The 18396-nt window shown below is 43.2% G+C and overlaps 3 protein-coding genes across 3 annotated transcripts in view; 1 reads left to right on the forward strand and 2 right to left on the reverse strand.

Annotated features, from left to right (window-relative positions):
- LOC118412889 (conserved oligomeric Golgi complex subunit 8-like) overlaps positions 1-961 on the reverse strand; it is a gene marked incomplete in the record, with an annotated part of 11691 nt that extends 10730 nt beyond the window's left edge. Inside the window, 1 exon segment of the mRNA XM_035815948.1 lies at positions 664-961. Within this exon segment, the coding sequence (XP_035671841.1) occupies positions 664-897 (234 nt within the window).
- Positions 962-3496: 2535 nt separating this feature from the next.
- Positions 3497-15414, forward strand: LOC118413118. Its single transcript, XM_035816292.1, has 9 exons — positions 3497-3625; positions 6529-6719; positions 7031-7139; positions 7712-7825; positions 8575-8780; positions 9202-9376; positions 11535-11648; positions 12104-12289; positions 14033-15414. The coding sequence occupies exons 1-9, from the start codon at positions 3568-3570 to the stop codon at positions 14143-14145; spliced, it is 1266 nt and encodes a 421-aa protein (XP_035672185.1). The 5' UTR covers positions 3497-3567; the 3' UTR covers positions 14146-15414.
- The window catches only part of LOC118413113 (ectopic P granules protein 5 homolog), a gene marked incomplete in the record, with an annotated part of 89506 nt that continues 85805 nt past the window's right edge, over positions 14696-18396 (reverse strand). The window contains 3 exon segments of the mRNA XM_035816287.1: positions 14696-16168; positions 16634-16802; positions 17406-17612. Of these exon segments, the coding sequence (XP_035672180.1) occupies positions 15959-16168; positions 16634-16802; positions 17406-17612 (586 nt within the window).

Below are 18396 nucleotides of genomic sequence, written 5' to 3' on the forward strand. Positions count from 1 at the left end.
GACATTCTCGATTTAGGGCCGACTGGTCCCGGAACATGGCCGAGAAGGCTTCGGAACATTTCGGGGAGCGCTGCCGAACAGGCAAAATGGCGGCCCGGTTTTAAAAACAATGGGGACTGTTTGTAACAGGTCGCGTTGTGAAGTACTTAGGGGTTTCTTCTTTTGTACTGCTCAGCCCCCTTGACGGGGATTAATAGCAGTGCGCATGTTTTGTTAGTTACGGGTGATAGTGCCTTAAAACACAGGGAAAATAAAGGCAAAACACAAACGGACATAAACAACTGATGGGTGCAAGGGACAAGACAAGTGAGTGCGGTGGGTTAGTGTTATTTACATATAAACAAAGGGTTTTTGAAGCAGGCAAACACCACGGCGCGGTGTGCAAGACTCCAGGGAAGCCGGGGACGTGCAAAAAAACGTACACATACAAGTTAATAAGTTTTTCGTTTCTAGTCGCCACGGCTAGGGTAGCCCGATGAGTTACCCAAACCCTCTAGCCTTCCTTTTCCGGAAACCCGAAATTATTTCAATCAGCTAATCAATTATCAAAATGACAAAGGAATTCATAACATATCACCGTGAAAGCTGAAATATTTCTTTTCTTCACCTGTGAATGCATGTGTTCCTTTTTTGTCAAAATGGTCCAACAGAACTCAACGTTACCTTGATGAATGTTTTGTAGTTGTGGAAGGCCAGATCTTGCGTTTGTTCTAATATGTGAGCCCGTTCCTCTGCAAGCCTGTCCGGCTCCCTGCCGAGCTTGTCGATGCCGTAGGAACTAAGCTCCGCCAGATAGAGAGCAACATCGGGCTGTCCCCGCCAGGAATCCGGCAGCAAGTCTTTAAAAATTGCCGCAAGTATGGATTCATCTTCCACGTCTAACAAACCCGTCGCCATTTTGGTTTGGGTGGTACCACTCTAAAATGAAGGGGTGTGGTTTTGACTACATCAATTTTTCGGCCGTTTCCAAAAAAGACAGAAAGAAAAAGTTTTCAACCATGCATGTTGTTGACTACTAGTATACAAAGCAGCTTCAAATGAGCAAATATTTGTCGTCGGTTTTTAAAGAGACGTATCAGAAAAATATTATGATTGTCATAAAATGTCAATTCCAAGTTCAAAGAAGATGTGACACTGTGAAAGACAAAAAAGAAGAATCTAACTATACATGTAGTTGTAGTTCGGTATACAATACTAAGTACTCTGTGCGTTTGGTCATTTATTCAATTAGGTGTCAATAAACCGTGTCATAATGAAGGTAACTAATAGCTTTCAGAGGCGGTGGCAGCAAATTTCTTTTGTGGGGGCAAAATATTGGTGATAGATTTGTGAGCATGTTGTCACGTCCGGTGTTCTGCCAGCCTGGCTTTGCCGAGTGGAGTTCATGTCGGGAGCAACATTTGCGTGACATCACAGACCGCCTACCGTGACGACGGACCCTTTCACTAATTCTCATAAGCCTACACGATGACACGGACCAAGCATTCCCCTTCCTGTTCTTTGTTCTATTCCCGGTAAAAGACATGGTAAGAGGGATATGCCTTTTACCACGAATAGAACAAAGAAAAGGAAGGGGGATGCTTGGTCCGTGTCAACGCCGACGCTCCCCCAATACATTTTCACCATGTCCAGCGCTTTAGGTGCGAGCCGTCGCAAGGGAAGTTTGGGAAAATTTAAAATCTGGACCCTTTCACCATTTCCTGCCTTTTCTGGGGCAAATTTTGCTGGTGGACTAGCTAGGTTTATGAAATTTCTATTGGTGAAAAAATACACATGGGTTTCAGCTTGATTTTTTGTGGGGGCTATGCCCCCACAACATATTTTTTGTGGGGGCGACTGCCCCCACTGTGCCGCCGCCACTGGCTTTTTTGCGTGTCTGACACCCAATACAGCTTTCTTGTTCCTTCAGTCCCCTTTCTGCACTGGGCCGCGTCTTTTCGCGCATATGCATTCCTCCAATCGGGTCGACTTTTACAGGCCATAGGCTTAATGTTCTGGCGGGGAAACTAGCTCACTAATCTAATCCTCTCTTAGGCCACACCAATTTAATTTCTTGGTTCACGGACTTTTTCATGAAAACTATGGAGCGAGAGGGCGAAATAAAAATAAAAATAAAAATTGTAAAATGGTTGGGGTAAAGGTGACGGCTAATCCAAAACATAAAGAAAAAAAGTTGTCAGCTTGAAAAAAGTACAAAAACACTATTATTGTACAGTAACAGCACCTGTACCCACACTTTAAGGAGCTTATAATATAAAGGCCAATTTGCTACACCAGAAAGTTGGTGAATGGTTTCATTAATGGTGAAAATTTGCTGAGTGGTAATTTTTATTTTTTATTTTTTTTTCCAAAAAATAGGAGCGAGCGAATCCGTGAACCAAGAAATTAAATTGGTGTGGCCTTAAGGCGGCAAATTCAAATGTCATTGGCATTTACAGGTGGTAACGTTTCCCAGGCTTATATTCACTGATCACGAGTGGGCTGAAAAAAGGAATAGAAATAAGAATTGTAACGTTACATACAGTAATGTATAGGGAGAATATCTTACTACAGGTGCCATGTCATAGCGTTAGTGCGGTTTGTATTTCAAGGAAAGGTGAAAAGTTCCATTGCTGTTTTTTGTAGCAGGGTACATTTTATAAGGAAGGATTGCCTAGCCACCTGAGGCTCCTCCTCGAACATTTTACGTCCCTTCCGAAAGACGGGTGCAGCCCCAACCGAGATGCCCTACCCAGGACTGAACCGGCGTCTCCGACTTACCAGGAACTCAATCAACATGGAGCGTGATACAGGGACATCCCTTGTCTACCAAATGCATGCTGACAATAGGTAAGATTTTTTTCTGCCGTGTACGGTGTACTGCTGTCAGTTTATACAGTAGGGTCGTGTGGCGCAATCAGCAGGATGTTCGATTCATCATGAACCCAGAGGTTCTGGGTTCGAATCCGTTGATATGTCACCGATTTTGTGCCCTTGGGAGAGGCACTTAACACGTCTTTCCTCACTTCACTCAGGTGAAAAGGAGCACCTAGCTTCGGTAAGGGCAGCCGTCCCTCGGATAGGTTGTTAAATAGCTAGAGGTCCCGTGTAGAGAGTCACTCGAGCACGCTAAATAACCCGCCGCACTTATCGAAAAGACTGAGGGGTCCTTCCTGGTGTGAGTGGATCAAAACCTACAGTCTCGTGGCCGCACATGTAGCAATTGCGTGCATGTTGTCGTATTGAGGTCACCTGAGTTAGCGCTGAATGGCAGCCGCTCCAGACCGGTTGCGTTTTAGCCCCGCCTAGTGTAAGTTCGGCGCTTGGATGCTATGGGAGAGTAGTCGGCCCACCCAATAACACAATAACGATACAGACACATAAACTACGCAACAACAAAAGTTACGATACAAAATATTCAGAAATACACATACGAAATGTCGTGCTGTCAGTGTCCCTGAATGAAAGGCCCGTAGGTTAAGATTCAGTCAAGTGAGTGTTGGGTGTCACTTTGGCCACGTGATCAGTTTTACGTACGTATGAGGAAATGGGCCGACGTAAAAATTAAGCTTCAAACTTAACACCAACATGGGGAGCTGTGTGATCGTACAGTGGTCGTTCGTTGCGCTGCTGTGGCTACAAATCGGTAAGGCTTTACATTTCTACTTACAACATGAACAGTTAAATGTTACGTGCTCGTGTTTAAAAAACTTTGGACTGACCAACCACTGCGGTCACAAATTGAAGAGCCAGTCACAATTAAGGGGAAGCCCGCTTCATAACTGGTATGTCTTATTGATAGTTAAGATTATTGAAATACATTGGCACTGCACTGTTTTATTGTGTACCATGTCCTTGGGTTTGAAGGCTTCGTGGTATGGCCGTGACAACATAAGTATAGAGCCCTGTATTGACGTTATACTGTGGTACCACAAAACACACACACCCAACACAATGTCTTTTTCTGACGGTGTGGTCCGACAACCTAGAATATTGACCCAATTGCCCATGGCCACAGGCTATAGATCTTGAGTTATAAGTCCGCTAATAGCTGTGTGTACTTTAGGTACCTGTCAGCCTTACCATTTGACCCTTTACGCGTCCTTCGCAGACATAAAGCAGAGTAAGCTCTGGGTGGAGCGCTGATTCGTGATTTTCAACATGGGCTAATGTTCTCTAATACCGGGAAACCCGGAAAAGGAGTTTCCGGTCCACCTCCCTGTCCCCCACTGCCAGCGCTACTAGAAGCTTGCGAAGGGTACTCTCCAAGCAGAGGTTGAGTCGCGTAGATGTAGTTGTGTAGTAGTCGGAAAAATTACACCGGCGCTCCTCTTACCTTTAGATGAGCGCCAGTGTAATTTTTCCGACTACTACACAACTACATCTACGCGACTCAACCTCTGCTTGGAGAGTATGCGAAGGGGGCTACAATGGCACACCCTGCGCGGTATGCCACACACGTACGCATACCGCCCCGAGGTATAACTAAAATCAACGCCGACTGACTTTCCCCACATTACTTTCTTTACTACCAACACCGCTTCTAATCAGAACGTTGGTAGCTTTGTATTTGCCATCATTTTGTATATCCGCGATCCGTAACTGCCATGATCTTTTCTTCAAAATCATGACCCGTAATAGTATTACGTTATTCCTAATCTCCAACCAGATCCACGGTGCGTTATGTATAGTGATCTATAGTATCAAACTTCCCGTGCCCGTTTGACTCCCTTAGCCGGCTATACTCCCTGGCCAGCTTTGATACTATCTTATGGCACCGTAGGATCTGCCTGCAGATTACGTTATTCCCACCTTTCGGGCAATGCAACGGAATTACAGCTTACTGAATTCGGCATTGGGGTATTTAAAACTGTTTAAGTGTGATCATTTTCCTATCATTGCGAACGTGGCCAAGCTAAGAGAGAAAAAAAAAACGTCGGTCTGAAATGGCCTGACTAAAATCGCGTTCCTTAATTAGTCTTCAATTATAATGAATGAAGACCTTTATTGCACATTTTTGCCACATAGGGTTAAGTACATGTCACAACAAGATATGTTGAAGACATAAGGTAGCATATACAAGATAAAAATATCGTTAGGTAAATTCAACTTCTCCTCGTTTTTTAGTCATGGTGAAAATAACAGAACAGATATGTTTTATGAATTCAGAACGATGGTTGGTCTAGTTGCATTATACGCCTGTCACATTTGGCGAAAATCGATCGAATGACGTTTCTGCGGCAATCGCCCGAGCCTCGCTTATAATAATAACTTAATTGCACAACAATTGTACAAGGTACAAGGTATGGCTTATATGTGACAGGGACGGTTTTCAGGTGAAAAATACGCACAACCCTCTGTCGATCTTAAATATGGCCGATCTTCCATCCATACGCCCGAAGATCGTAGATAATGTGACTGTGGTATCAGGAATATGAATTTTTTAAGAAATGTATGAAATAGGGATACACGTATTGTACAACCTTATAAAGTTCACTTCTCTCTTTGCTATACAATTTACTTTACAGAATGACATTCGTCCTCTAGATCTATCTATTCAAATTACGATATAGTAGAAGCCAGTTCATTGCATAACTGATTATTGCACGGAATTCCAAAATCCCAAACCGGTGCGGTCCAGCTGGATAACTCCGCATTATTGCACCATCCGGAAAATTGCACGAGATACGCTTGCAAATGGTTGTGCAATTAAACAGATTTCATTTCCAAATGTTCATTCAACGAAACCGAAAGAATCACTCTGTTTAGAGAAGTCACAAAGTATTATCCCAACTTCCCCACATTGAGATGAACAGAAAGCCACTTTTCTCTTGAAATCGCAGATCCCACAAATTATAGAAAATGTGGGGCTTTTCGTCTCCCTCTGCTTCCAAAAAAGAAGTCAAACCCAACCTGTTTAGAAATAGCCAACACTAGTATTAGATTAGAATATTGTTTATGACTGTCCATTGTCACTATGTGTATACCATGCACTTGCAATTAGCCCTCGGGCACGAACTTGCAAATAAACTTCTTATTAAACGGCTAGCTTCTACAGTTCCAGAGGGGTGCGGGTATGTCTTTCGACTAAAGGCACAACAAGGCTGGACTGCCGGCTACGCACTTTACCTCGCACACATACACCCTTATTTTACCTAATCTCTAAGCAGATCCTACCACGCCATAAGATAGTGTCAAAGCTGGCCAAGGAGTATAGCCGGCCAAAGAGTGTCAGACGGGCACCGGTAGCATACACACTCTTAGGCCGGCTATACTCCTCTGTCAGCTTTTGATACTATCTTATGCTACCATATGATCAACATGGAGATTGATTTTACCTTCGTTGTACTACAAACACAACACAGTCGTTTGATTTTGACACATTTCTAGCTAACACGTCAACACAGAACATTCTCTAGCTGCGACACACCACTATTTCAGCTACCGCACACCACAGCGTTTAGAAACTCTGTACTTGTCGCCCACGGTACCATTTTCCTCCTTAGATCTGCTTGGAGATGATGACTTTGTAATTTTTGTATGTAATAGCAACGGTAACTTCCGAAGTTTCCGTGCAAAATCTGAGGGACTCACTGGAAGGACCTTTTGGGGTCATCCGACACCGAACAGCTAACCCTGCGGGAAAGGCCGCAGCGAGGAGACACATCATAGCAAAGTTCGAAGAGTATGGCTTGGACGTGACCGTGCAGAACTTCAATGGGTCGTCAGGAGATACCGATGTGAGTATAACGTCATCAGTTGTTGTAGGTCTTCGACAGCTTTGATTTGACTGCAGATGATTTTCAAGATAGCACACTAGACTTCCCAGGACCAGCATGCTTTGTGCGTCCCGAGCACGTGTTTATCACGTGATCCTACTGCGGACGTTTTGCAGCTACGTTTGGCACTGTCTCATCTTTAAAGTTCTTTAAAGACTTTTAGTTCTGATCGAGGTCCCAAAATGGGATTTGTGCGTTACACAGATATATATCTGATGTCATCTTTTTTTCAAAAAGCTACATTTAGACCATATTATTGCTGCAATCTTCAGAAACCCGGCACAAACGTCATCGGCGTAAAGCGCGGGAAAATGAACGGAACATCAGACGACAGGATCGTGGCTGTGGGGGCTCACTACGACACGGTTGCCACAACCCCGGGTAAGGGAGAGTGCTTGAATGTCCTTTTTTGGGGGTTAATGCCTACAACACGAATCAGATAGAACATACACCGCGTTTTTTCTCATATAAAACTATTTGCCAACAAAAAATGCCAGACCCTAACACGTCCAATACAACGGGAACAAAAAACGGAAGTTCTGCTGCAGTACCAAGGCAACACACCAGGAGGTCCAAAATGGAGCTTGACCTTCATCTTTCCAACCCCTATCCACACACAATATAAAATTACAATCCATCCAGAGGTTCTTAAGTTATGCTGACCACAAATTTCTGAAAACGCATGCACATAGAGACACACACACACATACACACTTTTTTCGAGGGAAACTCAGAGAAAAGATGTAGATATATCATCCAAATCCTGGATGCGACATAACTAATTTCGGTTATTGTTTTAAAGCCTAATAAAACTAGTTCGGTTATTGTTTTAAAGCCTAGATTTTGACACTAGACCTGGTCATCAATCTTGACATTATTTGTTGGAGAATTTCTCCCTTTTTACATCTACGATGTGACTATAACGCTATATGCTGTTATGTGACGTCATGCAGGTGTTGATGATGACGGATCTGGCATGGCGGCCATGTTGGAGATGGCGAGGGTGATGACGTCATGTTCCCAGCAGAACTACACCGTCATCTTCGTCGCGTTTGACAACGAAGAAGGTTTTTCCTTTTCAAATTCGTTTTCATTCGTTATTTCTTATAATCATTAAGGTCTCATTCATGTATTACTCCGACTGGGTGCCCTAAAAGAGACCCGACCCGAAAAAGTAAACGGCTACACGAACGCGTGTTTTAGCCTGGCGCCTACCCAACCGATATAAAACGTTAGATTGGTTAGAGTGTTATAACTGAAGAAATAAGCAGGTAATGTTCGAAAGCCGCGCGTTGGGTCTGAGGTACAAAGTTGTGCAGTCGACGGCTGTCAGAGAGAATGTGCCTCATGCAGTGCGTGGCTAACTTAATTTTGTAATTGTCATAAAAGACTGGGTGTCTAGAGCCGCTTGGGAACTTTTGGCGTGATGAAGGGTAAATTTTCTCAATGAGTAATATGTATATGTTTCACGTATGTTCATTATCAACGCACCAATGTAAGAGACATATTTTGTAACATAACTTTTATAACGCAGTGAAATGATTTATGAATGAGACCTTTGATAGTCATAAGTGTAATGTGCATTTTGGCCTGCGTATGTCTGTGTGCGTGCGCGGTCTTGTGTTCGCATCGGCTTGTCAGTGTGCGTGTGTGTTCATGTGTGATGTATGTGTGTACATGTCTACCTGTATGTCTGTGGTTCCGCATACACTGGTCAACGTTATGCATTTCCTAAATTCTAACCATGTCATATTAGAAAACTGACAGGAAGTGAGGTCAAAGATCCCATGACTAACTTTGATTATGTTTTATGCAGTTCCTATTACCCCAAGTCACGCCAGTGAGCGCCCCTGTGACATAGGCCGCGGAGCGGACGACTTTGTGTGCTCCTGGCTTCTCCCGTTCCTAAACTCGACAGGACGTCCGGCTGAGTTCCAAGGAATCTTCATGTTGGAGACTATCATGAACTACGACCTTCGTCCAAACGTGCAAAATCTTCCCAATCCTATTGGATTCCAATTAGTGAGTATTGTGGAATTGATGCAGTAGTATAAAGAATTTGACGTCCCATTTATTTCGAATTCCGAGTACGTGAATGCCGTAAAGACATCAACATGTCTCGACGTTGTTATGCAAATCAAGGGTCATCGAGACATTGGTCGAGCCGAGTAATGTACCAGTCAGGGGCGTTCACCTTTGGCATATTACCTGCAATTCCTGTCAATGCACATGCGTCCTCGGAAGTGTGAAAGGGTTTATACAGAACAGAAAAAGGGTTAAACCCATCACATGCATTATTAGTGGAGACTAGAAATTGCCTTTTCAAACCATCCAAGAGAATCAGGGTAAACTTCTGATAGTTGCAAAGTCCTTGATTTTAAATGCCATTATCGTTGTTGTGCTAAAACTCTGACCCGTTTTTATCTTATTCTTATTCTCATAGTTTTTCCCGACTCTCTACCGAGAGTTGCAAGCCACGAATTTCACAGGAAACTTCATCACACTGATACGGAAGCCGGAAGAGGAGCGGCTGGTGGCGTCAGTGGTGCAGACTTGGGAGGACAGGGCAAAGGAACCCGTGGGTGCTATTACCCGTGATGTCCAACTTCCAATAACAGGTAAACTGTCAAAAATATTGAAGAAGAACTGCTAAAACCAAGAAGGCGACATTTTCGAGAACCCCCACCCCCCACCCCCACCCCAGCCCCGTAATCAAACCATGATCAAACAACTGTATAGGACTGAGTGATTGAGCAGAAACTGCCATTGAGTCCATTTCTTTTAGTTGGAGAACAGTTTGATTGTTCCCGGATCATTTGATCAAGCTACCCGCACACAATACATATACCATTGAGCTCTCCACTGAGGCGTCGCAAAAATAGGCATACCCCTGAGGCGTCGCCAAAAATGACAAGAACAAAAAGACGAAGAAAGAAATGAGAAAAATACAAGAAAAACAATATGTTTTCCCTTTCAACGCATTTAGTATATTAACATTTTAAAGAACAGGAGGGGGCGATATCGACTTCCATTCCAACAACTTTGACCAATTGCCGAAAGTCACGCGCGCATAATAAAGTCTCATTTCCAAAGCAATTGGGTCAGACTACTGGATAGGACTGAGTGATTGAGTAGAAACTGCCAGTGAGTCCATTTCATTTAGTTGCTGAACAGTTTGATTGTTCCTGGATCATGTGATTATCAGAATTTTTTTTTCTATTTTGGACAATGTTAATGCAAGGGGACGCTAGTGTTACCAAAATGAAAACAGACCTGCAGTGGGCATCACTTGAAGACAGAAGGAAAATGTCCAGACTTTGCATGATGTACAAAATGACCAATAAACTGGTGGACGTACCGACTGATAAGTATCGGCTCAAAAAAGAACAAGAAACAGCCATGACTTCAAGTACCAGAGTTATACCAAGCTAGGATTGACGTTCAAAAACTCGTTTTTCCCAGAACTATCGTAGAGTGGAATTCGTCATCACCAAGCACAGTAGGGGCATCTTCTTTGGATAGTTTTAAAGAACGCTTGCAGATAGATGTGCAAAAGTTAGGTGTGACTGCCGGGACAACTCGGACCATCCCCCCTGGACAGCTATTTAGTTGACTTTTTTTTCGAAAATGTAATCCCCAACACTAGTTTTATATGTATATACTCTGAAATGAGAAAACTGTAGGTTGGATTGATTGAATTGTGTAATTCATCGGAACTTTTCGGCATTCCATGCGGCGCACATTAGGTCGTTGACCCCGAAATACGCAGTGTGTGTGGACACGTGGATAGGTGTGAGGCGCTTCTAATAGAGGACAGTAGTAAACTTTACCATTACTTGCTCTTCGGAATAGCTTTAGACAAATAAGATGTGGGTATTGATCAGCGTATGAGTCATTCTTATTGAAGATTAATTGCTAGTTAAGAATTTTTTATATCGCGGTTTTTATATCACCGGCGCCCGCGCGGCACATATGATGCTAGATGAAAGGACCGCCACTCTGTATGACCAGGAAACTTCTGACGTTCTAATAGTAGCAGCTGGAGACAATCTTTATAATACTAGACAGTAGTACAAATGTACCAAGAAATGTCAAATTAACTTTTTTTCAAAAGATAAGTAATTTGGTCCGACTGGTACCTGGGGGTGGTCCGAGTTGACCAGGGGGTGGTCCGAGTTGACCAGATTTTCAATGGGCCGAGTTAGTAATGGTCCGAGTTGTCCTGATTCCGTGTGACAGGTCGTTCAGTGTAATATAACCAGATGCTGCCGCGCCGCGTGCCTGCGAAGCTGGTGTGTTACGCCAAAGGGCGGTTATACCGGCTATATAGATATAGATACAAGAAATTGGACAAATCTTCGACCACGCCTCTGGACACTGAAAAACACTTTGTCTTGAGAGCAGCCAGGACGACGTACGATCACGTATCCTTGAACCGAGACGGTGGTCGGTACCGACTTAACTTCCAACCATACCGCACGTGACCTTATGCTCACGTCACACTTTCAGAAGGGGACGTCTCCCGAGTAATCGGATAATGAAGAAGATCGAACCTTTTGTCTCATTTATAAATTTATTGTTTTGGAATCTAGTGAAATCCTGACCTCCATATACCCAAAAGGTATACTTTGTTGTCTCTTCTTTCTTGAGGTCTAGTTTTTCTGTATTGAGGTCTAGTTTTTCTGTACTAGATAAATTAAACCGAGGACGTTTGTATAAAAGAATAAGCCAAGCTTCTTCGGTAGGAATCTGACGTGGTAATATGTTTTTCCCTAGGAAAGCCAAGTGTGGCGTTAACGAATACGTTCTTTGACCTCGTGGGAAGGAGTGACTGTGTGTCATTCTGGGTACAAGAACCGTACCTGCGCTGTGTGTATGTGACAGACACAGGTTGGTGATCAATAATTTTGTTATCATTAAGTTTTTTTTTATCTTCATCACGACGATTAGTTGATGCGGAAGAATTGAATGTGATTGTGGAAAAGCATCACAAGAGACAGGGACGGGCGCCACACGTTGACAAGTTTGAGAAGGCCCTATCCTTCTGTGCAGACCTTTAAGGAACGGGCGCGCGGCTGGTTTACTTTTTCGGAAAGCAATAAATTGCGATGCTTAACCCTACAACCAGAGTAACCCTGAAACTGAGGGGCACATTACACTAACATTGTCCAGCAATATTTTCTGCAAATAGCTCTTCGTGTATATCACTATTTTGATATTTCAAAATAAGCCGTTGGAGCATCTTAGAGAAGTATCTTCAAGCAGATGTACATGGTGATGCAAACCATCATAACGGTACATCTGCTTTAAACCATCAAAATTAACCAGATTGTTCTGCATCCCAGCTGACTACAGAGGAACCATGCAGCAGTGTTACCACAGCTCATGCGACAACGTCACCAGCATCACTCCAGACAAGCTGACCTTCCTGGCCAAGGTCACGGACTCCATACTGCAGACGACTATGAAACTGGCTGAGGTCGAAAAGGACACTTGCACTGACACTACTGGTGATGCGGATACTACTGGGGGTAAGGATACTACTGAGGGTATAGACACTACAGAGGGTACGGATACTACTGGGGGTACGGACACTACTGGGGGTACGGACACTACTGGGGTGTGGACACTAGTGGGGGTACAGACACTATTGGGAGCACGGACAGTACTGACTTCCTTGACTTAATCCTCTTTGCCCCTTCTGGAGCACAGGGCCTCGGTGAGATGCCTCCACCTTCCTCGGTCTTTGGCGGTTGTCTTAGCCTCATGCCACGAGGTTTTTGCATGTTGTAGGTCCTTCATGACTCCTCGCCTCCAGGACAGCCTAGGTCTTCCTCTACGTCTTTTGCCTTGGGGGTTCCATTCTAGGACTGCCCTCGTAATGGATGGTGGGGGTTTTCTTAGTGTGTGTCCAATCCACCTCCATTTCCTGCGCCTTATGGTGACCTCCACAGGTTCTTGGCCAGTTCTCTCCAGGAGGTCATGGTTGCTGATCTTATTTGGCCACCAAATGCCAAGGATGTAGCGGAGTCTTACATTGATGAAGGTTTGGAGTTTCTTAATGTTGGCTTGTGTTAGGCCCCAGGTTTCACAGCCATATAGTAGGATGGACTTGACATTAGATTCAAAGATACGTAGCTTTGTTCTGAGGGAGATGTTCCTGGCCCTCCAAACTGGTCTTAGTTGGACAAAGGCAGCCTTTCCCTTCCCTATGCGGGCTTCCACGTCCTTTGTCGCACCTCCGTCACTGCTGATGACACTGCCAAGGTATGTGAATTCCTTCACTGTCTCCAGCTCTATTCCTCTGCAGCACACGGGTTTGGCATTCCCCACTGTCTTCACCCTCATCTCTTTAGTTTTTCCTGCGTTGATGATTAGTCCCAGTTGGCCTGACTTGTGTTCTAACCTCTGGGTCTTCTCTCTCATCTGGCTGATGGTATGGCACAGAAGAGCAAGGTCGTCCGCGAAGTCTAAGTCATCTAACATGTCCGTCAATGTCCACTGAATTCCTGTCCTGGCATCTTTGGTAGTTTCCCTCATCACCCAGTCCAGTGCAGTTATAAATAGCAGCGGGCTCAAGAGGCACCCCTGTCGCACTCCGGTGGTCATGTTGAAGGGCTCTGTCAAATCGGACAGTACTGGGGGTACAGATACTAATGTGGGTACGGTCACTACTGGGGTACGGTCACTACTGGGGTACAGTCACTACTGGGGTACGGACACTACTGGGGGTACAGACACTATTGGGAGCACGGACACTACAGGGGGTACTGACACTACTGGGGGCATGGATACTAATGGGTATGGACACTACTCAGGGTGCGGACACTAGTGGGGTGTGGACACTAGTGGGGGTACAGGCACTATTGGGAGCACGGACAGTACTAGGGGTACAGTTACTAATGGGGGTACGGTCACTACTGGGGTACGGTCACTACTGGGTATGGACACTACTGGGGGTACAGACACTATTGGGAGCACGGACACTACAGGGGGTACTGACACTACTGGGGGCATGGATACTACTGGGTATGGACACTACTGGGGCCCGGGTACGGACACTTCACAGGGTAAGGACACTACTGGGGTACGGATACTAGTGGGGGTTCAGACACTATTGGGAGCACGGACAGTACAGGGGGTACTGAGACTACTGGGGTACGGACACTAGTGGGGGGAAGGAGTCACACTACTCGGACATGGACACTACTGAGAAATTATTCAACATCATGACCTTTTTGATATAAATTTCTTTCCTGTTTCTGTTGGTTCAGTGACAAGTGCTGCAAGAGATTCCCACGGAGCATGGTCCATCATACAGCTGCTGAGTGTTCATGTCTGGATCTGGTCCATCTTACAGTACAGCTGTGCTGTACACATCATCTAGGATCTCCCATTTTTATCAATCCACAAGCGTGATGGTTTAGACAAATTGAATTGAATCATGTTTTTAATGAATCATTTAGCTTTAAGTTAGTTGTGTGGAGTGTAGACATTCTTGGAACAAGTTTTTGAAACTTACATGTACCCACATGACCCAAGTAGAATTTGGAGATGAACAGAACAAAATTACACTTTGGGTGATGAAATTGTAAGCAAAAGAAATTGTAAATACTCTCATGTACATGTAAGCTATTTTATATTGTATGATCAAGTTTCATGCACTAAATAGCAAGAATACATATCTGTTTTGTAGAGGAAGTTATATATTTTTAGTGAGGTGAGCTATCAACCTTACATGTAACGTTACATGTATATTTGGAGTAGTACCTTTGTGTACCCTTAAACTTAGTTCAATAGTTAAATCATGGACAGGCACAAGGATGCTGTAACTTTTCTTCGCATTAAGTTAACTTACAGTAAATATTTTTACAGTTAAATTGATATGTCATTACAGAAATGAAGGTATCATGATATAGAAATTGAAATCATCGAGCTAACTTTGCCAACTGTTTTGGCATGTATTGCACAGGCACTTTCAACATAGGCATCACAGACGAGCACACATATGACTGGGCCACTATTACACTCGTACCGATATTTGTATACAAGTATCTTAACATCTTATTTTCATTAGCCATACTTATAATTGGTTCATGCATGGCTTACATTGTATATATCTTTACTGTTATTTTGCATCTACTCACTGGGTGTGTCGATTCAACTGATAATAAAACTAAATGGTGTAATAGTCTTGCATTGATATGCAATGTGCTTTTAGATACAATAATGTACAACATGATACATTTTGCATGCAATTCTCAATGAACAATATTGGGGCATTACAATTATCATTAAGTTCACATTCAATTATAATTCCTCTCGTCAGAATGTATGCTAGGTAAAAGCAAAATGGTGATTACAATAAATTACTGGGAGTATTCACTTTTCACTTTCAGCATTAGTTAAGGCAAGGACGGTTAAGGTTTGCAATTTTCTTTAACTGTAAAATGTATCTAAATCAAGCAAAATAGAGAAAAGAATAACTCTTGTTATGAAATGAATTTCAAAGGAAAGAAACACAAGGAAGCCTACAGAATGTTGGAGGAAATTCTGTACATTATGGAAGACATTAACATTATATTAAGTGTGCAGCTTACACCTCCCTGAATAAAATTATACACCAATAAATCATCATTAAAATCCTGACAAAATATTTCCACATTATGCTACACCATCTAACTTCTTGGTTCTTGGAGTCCTTGTTCAAATTTTTCAATAGAAGAGTGCCACCGACAGCTGTGTAACAATTCTTACTACATTTTGTATACCATTTTATTTAACTATGTCACTTTGTTCTTGGTTGATGATTGCAGTTTTTGTCGGAATAAAAGAACTCAAGACAAACGACTTGATCATAGTTTGCTATGCTTCCACAGGTTGCAGGTTGGTAATGGTATGAAAATGTATATGGCTTTTGCCAACCTTTCATAAACATATTGATCACCATCAAGATATCTTACATTAAATACAACTCAACGCTATATTTGGTGCTACTGTAAATCTTATAAAGTTCATGGTGGCTTTATTTTCATGGTTTTCACAGTGACCTCTCAATCATGACACTGTGAATATAAGTTTTCATTGTCATTTTTTCCTGTTTCACGGCATTTTTTCAAATTGCGAACTTAAAACACTGAAATCACACATGCCTAATTTGGGGTGATTAAACCCCAGCAAAAATTAATAAATTTACGGTATCATCTACCGTACGTGCCCTGTGCCTGTATGTGTAACAAGGACAGGTAGTTCTGGTCCTGGAACAGCACTTTGCTGAGATGGGCGAGAAGGGGGGGTGCGTCCCTCAGTGTGTGGAGGGGGTCGACAGTGAAGCCGTAGATGTACTGGATGTGACTCTTCAGTGACGAGTACTGCTTGTTTGTCTGAAGGGATTCCAAGTTGGCCAGACTCTGCAAAAAATATTATTTAATAGATTGTTGCTTGCAAGTCGCAACAAAATGCACAAGTTGCCTAATGTCCTGCCATTACAGAATCGTAGAATACAGAAAGAAGTTTTACATGTCTTTGTCATGCTTTTGTTCTCGCACAATGTAAATGGGCCCTCACCACTTCATGTTTTGATAGGTCCACGGAATTTAGCCAGGTCAGAGTTTGAATACACAAGATCCTTCTATACCACTTGGAGATGGGTTGGTAGAAAACCAGGTCTTGACCATTTTGTTTTCCACAAACAGGCCTGGTTTTCTGCTGGATGAGATCAGACCTGTTTTTCAGCCAACCTGATTGAAGTTCAAGTTTATACATAGTTCCACTACATGGGTTGAAATTAATAATTATTGCAGCTAGGCGTATAATTACATTCATAGATATGGATAAGGTTTTGGTTCAGGGTATAGGACATGCGCAAATTTTACCTGCACAGCTTTAGGTGAGGCACCCTCTGTTACTGGTAGCATGCTGGGTAAGGGTCCAGACTGCACCTGCCCCACGGCATGTGGATCACCTGGCTGCAGTCGCAGGAAGCTGACTGAACGAGCCTGGGCCAGGAGGAATGTGGACAGACCTCGGCACACCAGACGGAATCTGGCAGAGAAGTCAAGAACAGACAATTGAGCTTCAAGATCATGCAAATTTCTACTGATAATTGGCCTTGGCACACCAACCAGAGCATTTAAAACCAAACTGAGTACAGGTAAATTTCATTAATTAAACTTTCCTCTCGCAGCAGCTATCTTTAGAAACAAATTTCCATTGACTGCAACTTAAAGGTTGAGCAGCATTAAGATGGCATACACATATGATGATGCATTGCATAAAAATCATAACAATAGCAGCGGTGCCTAAGTATTCATACAATCCTTACAGAAAACATACAATCTTTACAGAATTCATACAATCCAATACTAAGAAACATACGATCCTTACAGAAAACATCTTAGGATCCTTTCGGAAAACATAGGATACACAACTTATAAACACACAATCCTTAATTTCACGTGGTCCAAGAATTAAGTCAGGATTGCATGTTTCTTGGTAGTGGACAGTATATTTTCTGTAAGGATTAAATCCTTTTTCCATAAGGATCGTATGTTTTTAGCAATGGATCATATGAATTACGTCAGGATTGTATGAAAACTTACTAATTGGTATCCCTGAATAGCTGAATATCTATAACCCAGCACTGACCTGTGTGAAAGTGGTGACCTCTTCCCCAACCCAAGGGCACCGAGTAACCCAGCGGCAGACTTGTCCTCCCCAAGGGTCGTCAGACTGGATGTCAAGTTCATCAGGGCACAGAACACGTCCTTAAGGGGCTGGTTCCTGTCCACATGCTGTAGACATATCCTCAGCACCTGCCACCACCACAGGAGCAGCTTGGCTTCATTGTCAGCTCTGGAAACAATTACAAAGTCAACCGACAACGCCATTGTTAGGTTCTCAGTCAAGTTCACAGACACACGATCTAGACATGGTCTATTTTATTCTTCATCTCTCGCCGCACATGGCACACAACCCCTGGACTCCCTCCAGGAGTGCCCCTCGCCTCTCTGCCTCTCCCTTCCAGACTGACCTGTCTGACCTAATTCCTTCTCTCTCTGACCCCTCTGGGTCCTACCATTCCACATACCAGTGGGGGGGTTTCCACTCAACACACAACACTATCATTACAGGAGCCAAAGGCATTGTCTTTGAAGTTAATTTTCTATCCATTTCTATGAATGCGAAGTTTGAATATCATGTATCCCATGGCATAACAACATACATGGAGTAAAGATACGATGCCATTGTGAGGTGAGAACTTGCTCCCACGCCCCTGGGAAGGCAGGGACCTGACCAATGAATTGCGAACAGTTCCATAGATATCACATGATCATGTGATGTCTTTATTTACAAATGACCGAATCGTGTTTGAATTTGCTGAAAGGAAAACGGTTACTGCCAGGATCCTGGGCTGATATACTAGTATGGGTAGTACCAATAGATCCTGTTGTGGACTGTTTCTATTATGTTTTTAAATGTTCAAAATAGAAAATAATGATGCAAAATGCGCAAATATGGGGATGTCAATGTCAATATCATACAGATTGACTTATTCAGAATATTTCCGATTTTAATGTTCTGATAATGCTTTGATACCACTGACCACCTCTGCACCTGGCCGCTGTAGCCACTTTTG

The sequence above is a fragment of the Branchiostoma floridae genome, chromosome 4 (genome assembly GCF_000003815.2).
Source record: "Branchiostoma floridae strain S238N-H82 chromosome 4, Bfl_VNyyK, whole genome shotgun sequence".
In the NCBI taxonomy this organism is placed as follows: domain Eukaryota; kingdom Metazoa; phylum Chordata; class Leptocardii; order Amphioxiformes; family Branchiostomatidae; genus Branchiostoma; species Branchiostoma floridae.